We start from the raw sequence: 7,146 nt of genomic DNA on the forward strand, positions 1-7,146 counted from the left end.
CCCGCCCCGCCCCGCCCTGCCCCGCCACGCCGGCCGGGTCGTGGTGGGGGGTTTGTCGTGTTTTTGTTCCGCACCGCCGAGCCGGCGGAGCGCATCGCAGCGTGGTGCGGGCCGGCCAGTGCTGCGGCAGCGTGCTCAGCGACAGCTTCGTCCGGTCAGCTTCCGCTCCCGTCAGAGTCAGGACCGCCCCCCCGCCAAAGTGAGTACAACAATTCTTGTGGTATAGGCAGACCAGCCTAAGATCGCGATTTTCCTCACCCCCTCTCGCCCGCAAACTCCTATACCGCCTGTGCTAGCCCAGTCGCGACCTTAGGCTGGTCTCAGTATAGCTCTTCGAATAGTATGTGTGACCCCTGCGAGCTGTGCACCGTCTTCGTGGACTGGCCCAGCGGAAGCACTTCACTCAAAACAATCAGAGAAAACTAGGAAAAAATCCGAAAAATGAGAAAAAGTTAGAAAAAAATTCTAAGAAAATTCGAGAAAATCATAGAAAATTAGAAAAATATCAGAGACAATCAGAGAAAGTTAAGCAAAATGTGTCGTACGCAGGAATTTTTAAGTGAAGGCGACTGACAAATAACTGACAGGGTCAGATAGGCCGGGGGCGGGGGGTTAGAGCAGGTCATCCGCAGTGTTCATCGCGTCGCCACTACTAACCGGCGCGTCCGCTTGTTGACATGTCGATGGACGTTCCCCGCTCGGTATGAAAAAAAAAGTTTCACGTCGAACTCAACGCGCCGCCCGTCACCCCTGACTTTAGAAGATAGAGAGATGAGATAATCGACCACAACACAAGGAGTGAAGGACGGGATTGGGGTCGAGTGTGGTCTTAGTGTCGCGTATATTATTTTGAATACACCGCGCCTCATCTTATCTCTCTATTCGCCGGCCATCGCTGCCGCAATTTGCGTCTCTCTCGCACACGCACCGAAAACGTGTATATATCGGACGAGGAAGGAAAGAAGCCGTACGACGACGCCACTTGAGCTGGTGTGCGGGCCGAGGAGCCCCGGCGGCGGCGTCGCGTACCGCTCACGGGGGTCGCTGACTTCCATCCTCTTGTGCTTTGTCGCCTAGCGTGGCGTGGCGGTGCTCGGTGCGAGAGTGTCCCCCCCGCCCCGCCACTCTCTGCAGAATTGCTCCTTGATGCATTCTTGCCAAAGCGACGCCCTTTCCCCCGCCCGCCCCCGCGCGCCCCGGTCACCGCCGCTCCTCACCGACGCCGTCCTCCTCAGGGTATCGTGACGGGATGCGCTCGAGGGCTCCGCCGCAGAGGAGCAGCGTCTTCGCCGCGTCGTTGCGTGTGCAAGTGGCGTCGTCGCCGTCGCGTCTCTTTTGTGATGCGATTGTGACATCCCCCCTGCATCGCTGTGGGTCGTCAACGCCAACGCTGGAAAAGGGACCCCATCATGCAACATAACGGACGCGACACACACTCACGTACGTCGTGTGTGTGCGGACTTTAGAAGTTGTGCTGTTGTGTTACTCGAAAATAGTTCGTAGTAAGAAACGCGCTGTGGGAAGAACACGTAACATAGTTGAACATAACGTTATCCTTCGAAAGCACGTTACTATTTCTCAAGGATAATTATGTAACACAAACGATTGTTGTGTGAGCAACAACATCTTTGAGTAAACGTAAGTTGTATTAAATATTGTTAAGTCCTTTGAAAACGATTTTTGGTTCGAGTAGTTACGTGTTAATTCAAGTAGGGTGCAGTGTACCGGCAGCGGGTAAAAGCGTTTCCTCGGCGTGAGAAAAGGTAACGTGCAACGGCGGCTACAACAGTTAACCCTCCAGAGCTCTGCGTTTTGGCGTCGGGGGCCGACCGAGGCAGACGAACTGCACTCTGCGGTCTCCACGTCGGCCTGCAACAGGCCACGCGCAGGTGAGAGGCGGGGAGGAGGGGGGCGTGTCTTTGTGCGGCTAGGTGCGGTTTGGGTGGGTAAAGGGGTTAAAGGCAACATCACTGGTAAACATAAGTGAAAAGGGCGTAAGTCCATTGTAGGACTTACGTGGACTTACGCTCTTTTTTAACTTTTCACCAGTGACCTCTGTGCGGAGGGAGGAGAAAAACCAGGGAAAACTGAGCAAAATAATAATGGTGTTTGACGGATGACACGCTGCCCCCCCCCCCTTTTCCTGCTACACAGTGCATTTGTCAAGCGCGGTGCACGCTAAAAGGAACTCCTTGGGTTTCCAAGCAAATGTGGTAACTTCCAAGCACTACTTTTTGCTTGAAAATTGCCACTTCTGCTTGGAAACCAGGCAGTCACTTTGCGGGCCGCTTCCAGTTTGGCCTAGTGCTGACAGTTCGCGAGTGAGCGAGTGAGCCGGGCCGAGTCAAGGCCGGGCTCAGTCAGTAGTGGGGAGCCCCGACCTGCCTCCTCCGCTCGTTTAGCACCCCCTTTACGACATGATAGAGACGGTCCTTTATAGCTACTATGGCTGTTCTCTGCTGTTTTCCTTTTCGCTAGTTTTCCTCTAATTGTTTATGGGGGCTCCACATCGGAGTCATCCCAGGCCTGTGCTGGATTACGAATCAATTCGTCAGGGATTCGGTCTGGTTTCGTTCAATACACAGCAATAAAATTTCAAGCTGTCAGTAATGTAAAAGAGAATTAATGTACTGTTTAAAAACACTATACTCAGCAGTCTTGGTGTTTAAAAACCTAGCGTAACTACTGACAGGTGGTGGCAACAAATCTGCTTTAACGGGAGGCCTGACTGACACCACCTTCTTGTGGTATGGTGGAAACGCGAGCACTGGGAGGAAGTAGTGCGACATGGAAAAGAAAGGGGGCAAAGGGGAGAGATAGAGTAGAGAGAGGAAACGAGAGAGAGAGAGGAAAAGAAAGACGGAGAGGAAGAGGATGGTCATGAACGAGCTGCATGACTGTGCGGCCTTGGCGGCGGCACCGCCGGCCCCAGCGGCAGCCAATCCATGAGGTCGACTGCCAGTCTTATCGGCCGCGCTGCAGTTCTATAGCCACCGAGCCACGCTAGTTTGTATGCTTCATGATGGCGTTTTATTGGACAGATCTCTCTCGACTAACTCGCCCAATACCGATAGCGGGCAGACTTTACCCGTCGGGTAGCCAAAGGGGGAAAGGGGGGGCGGCAGGAGTACGCAGTTTGTTTACATACGTCCTGCCTGGGTGGTGGTGCGCTCAACATATAAATGAATGTATGACATGACACTATTAAATGCGTGACTAGGCTGTCACACGGGAGGATTGGTATCTGGGAGGGGGGATTTCTCATTGATATAACTTTGAATATTATTATGCACGTATAAACTGCGATTAATTGCACATCGTTTAGCTGCTAAATAATGCGGATTTAAGTGTCGTGTCGTTGCATGACGTTGGTCTCGGCGTATAATCTTCTTCTCGACTTGTCTTATTTTCACAATTTTCACGATGTAGTTCAACTCCCTGACTCCTGTATCCAGGTGCGACGATTTTGCACGATTCTCACACGGTAAAAACAATGTCTCGTTTTTTGAGGGAAAAGGGAAAACTTTGAGAAACTTCCTCTGGTTTGAGAAAAACTCCTCAGATTTCGAGGAAGTCTCCTCAAAAAATGTGCACTGTAAAAAGCTTACGAACTAAATACTTTGCAACGTTACGAACAATTTTCGTTCTTTGTATTGCAAACAAATTGTTCGTATTGCAAAGCGATTGTTTGTAAGGCTAGACGGGTCTTACGAACAATCGGTTTGCATTACGAACTATTTGTTCGTAAGCTTACGAACAATCAGTTCGTAATACAACGCTTCAAAATCCTTCGTAAGCTACGAACGTTTTAGTTTGCATTACGAACCTATAGTTCGTAAGCAATTTACAGTGTGGGATTTCCTCTCGTTTTTTGAGAAGATTCCCCAAAATCTGAGGCGAGATTGGAGGAGTTTTCCTATGGAGAGTTTTCCCTTTTTCCTAAAAAAAACACAAAAAAAAAAAAACAGACTTAGCTTTTACCTTGCAAAGGGCTGCGAATATGTCTGTGTATATGCTATATCCATATACCATTATTTTATTTCGTAGATCAATATAGAGGCATTATCTGCAGACTCGCTTGGCCCCGGGCCGAGTACTGGGTACTCTCTCCAGGCAGGACACTCGCTGCCTACTGATTAAGCCGAATCGGGTCGTGCTGACCATCGCCTGGGTGACCTTGGCAATCGTGCGTGCCGTACCCCACGCTCCTCTCTCTCGCTCCCCCCCCCCCTCTCGCCTGCCGCACCGCACGTAGAATGGTCGTTGGAGCCGGAATGCTCTCACTCTCTCTCCCTCCCTCACTCGCTCTCTCACTCTCTCAGTGTGTTCGTGTTCGCATCCACATGGAGGAGGACGATGGTAGGGGGTGTGGGAACTCGTGGGTCAAAGACCCGAAGAGGAGAAGAAAAGGGTGCGCTCTCGTGTAGATTCCACACCCTCTCAGAAGCATTAGCCGAGGGAAAAGCGGTATAATATTACATTTATAATGTATACTTCCCTAAATCAGAATCAGCAATAACTTGAATAATAGCTAGCAGGTGCCAGCTGAACCTGAACCACCTCCTCTCTGACGTGTGACGTCAGGTCGATGCTGGGCGGAGCAAAATACATCGCCACCAGGTCGGCACTGTGGGGATACGTGTCGGAGAAACAGCTGCCTTTGCCGGCTTATGCCGTGTAGCCACGTGTCTGTTGCGTTCGGTTGCGTTGAAGTCACCCACGCCGCCGTCGCCGTGCGGTGCGGCTGCTCGGCTACGTTCCGTTGAGGTAGGGCAGGGCAAGGGGGGAGCCTGTATGGGTGAGCGAGTGAGTCACGCTTGCAAGGAATATCGCTTGGAACTGTTTTTGTGCAGAGCGATTTACACGTAGTTTTTATTAGTTGTTCCAAAGAAGCGGCGTTGATGGTTGATGGGCTTGGCTCTGGGAAGGGACACTGAACGACGAAACGTTTCTTTCCATCTGCAGATATGCCGTCCGCCGCGAGCCCCGAGCTCACCCGCGTGGAGACGCAGCTGCGCTCCGAGCGGCCCGACATCGTCTCCGACGACAAGGCCTCCCTGGACCTGTCCGAGCCCACCGAGCAGGACATGGAGTACGCCAGGAGGGTCCTCGGCGAGACGGACGAGGTCAAGACGCGCACCTTGCAGGAGCTCAAGGACATCATTTACGGTGGGTATTGCACATCATAATGCGGGCAGGGGTATAAATATTATGGCCATACTTTGTACCCTGGTGAAAACATATCATGGGTCACATGGACTCTAATGGTTATTCTGATTCTTTTTGCCCCCCATGACATTTGTACAGCTCCCGTCCCTTTGGATCATCCAAAAAGTACGTCCGTGATTCACCGTTACGAACCTGACTAGACAAATCATTCAAAGTGCACAAGCTCTCATAGCGCCTGATGGGTAGGCAACATCTTGCCTGCAGTGCATGCGTGTACGACGGGTGGGTTGGTTGCCTACCCGAAGTCTCGCAGGCGCCGAGCTCCTCCCGTCGTATGTTTTCCGACGGAATCCGATGAGAAGAAGAAAAATAACGGATGTACTTTCTGGACGATCGCCTTCGAGGCACGTAGTTATGTTCCCGATCGCTAAGACCGGATGACTGTGTTTGACAGAGCGCGGCGAGGTCACTCCCTACCGCATGGACGACCCCTTTCTGCTGCGGTTCCTCCGCGCGCGCTCCTTCAACGTGGACCGCGCCCACCGCCTGGTGAGTCGTATGTGCACGTCCGTGCACGCCGGGTGACGTCACTGTGCGAAAACACACGCCAATTATTTGCCATTTGCCATAGTTTGGCTCGTGTGTGTTTCGGCTACTTTGATCGGATGTTTCTTATTCGTCGGATATGATGATTATGCTCTAAGCTCCGACGTGTGTATTTTCGGCGCAGTTTGACAAGCTTTCATCGCGGCTGAAATTGAGGGGTCCTTCACTCAACAAAACATCAGTGTCGTCCACACTAAAAAAAAAAAAAAAATCAGAAAAAAATCAAGGGAAAATCGACTACAATTTTTTTTTAAATCAGAATGGAAAATCAAGCACTATGCTGAAATACCGGGACCGGGCTCCGGGCTATCCGCGGAAATTCGGTTGTCTTCGAGTTTGAGCCTCATGCGTCCGCAACAGCGAGTCCACGACGCCAACGCGCGACGGAGCCGGTGAACTTCAAATTTCGCAAACATAGGATTTGGTGCATAATTAGACACGCGGGACGTCACGCTACGACGTCGTCTTTGCCATTTGCCAGGGCGACGCAGCGGGCAGGTCCCAATGGCGTCGCGGCCTTGCTCGCGATACACGTGCCTCAAACGGGCCCCGGACCGGCCCGTTCCGTATATCCCAGTTCCATTATTTTCTGCCCGGACCGGAACTCCTTCCCCAAAAGTACGAACGACCAATTGTAAAATAATGAGAAATTGGAGCCGGGCGGTGCGGCGGCGGCGTGGCGCTTCCTCGTGCGGTTAAGTCAGGGCTAGCGTAGCTATTGCGGCGCCGAGCGCGACCTTCAGCAAGGCGGCGGCAGCAGCGGCATGGGTGAAGGGCGCGTCCGAATGGAGTGGCTCGCGACAGGCTCGGCGAGGCACGCGTTTCGGACGCGGACGGAATCAAGCCGCGCGGTGCCGGTGAGGCCGAGGTGCGTGCCGTTCTTTTCTGCGTAGAGTCATCACCATCAGAGTGGCCGTGCTCCGGACCCACCTGCCAGATTTGGATTTTTTCGGTGCACGGGTTTTTGAGAAACAACGTGAGAAGTCTTCCCGTGCAAGGCGTTGCGCGTGCCGCGCGGAGCCCGCCAGCGCGCTGGACGGCCGGGACTTTAGCCTCCTCTTAAGCTGTGCTTGCCGGCCGGCCGAGGTGCGTGCCGTTCTTTTCTGCGTAGAGTCATCACCATCAGAGTGGCCGTGCTCCGTTTGCACCGGGTGCGCACCGCGGCGGGCGTCCGGCCGAGACCGCGGCTGCTCCACAAACGGAAATGTGCGGTACCCAAACGCCTTGAAAATGTGCGCCAAAAGCCATCCTCGTGTCACACTCACAAAATTTTGCACATCCATAAGGAAAATGGTAGAAGTGTCCAACACATATGAGAGTGCGACAATTATGTTCCGGCATTTCAATTTTCCAAAAAAGGAATTTTGGGTA

The 7,146-nt window shown here is 52.6% G+C and overlaps 1 protein-coding gene across 1 annotated transcript in view; it reads left to right on the forward strand.

Annotated features, from left to right (window-relative positions):
- Positions 1-5,623: 5,623 nt before the first annotated feature.
- LOC113217401 (alpha-tocopherol transfer protein) overlaps positions 5,624-7,146 on the forward strand; it is a gene marked incomplete in the record, with an annotated part of 13,546 nt that continues 12,023 nt past the window's right edge. Inside the window, 1 exon segment of the mRNA XM_052269542.1 lies at positions 5,624-5,718. Coding sequence (XP_052125502.1) covers positions 5,650-5,718 — 69 coding nt within the window.

This window comes from Frankliniella occidentalis, unplaced genomic scaffold, assembly GCF_000697945.3.
Source record: "Frankliniella occidentalis isolate FOCC.00 unplaced genomic scaffold, Focc_3.1 Scaffold95, whole genome shotgun sequence".
Classification (NCBI taxonomy): Eukaryota; Metazoa; Arthropoda; class Insecta; order Thysanoptera; family Thripidae; genus Frankliniella; species Frankliniella occidentalis.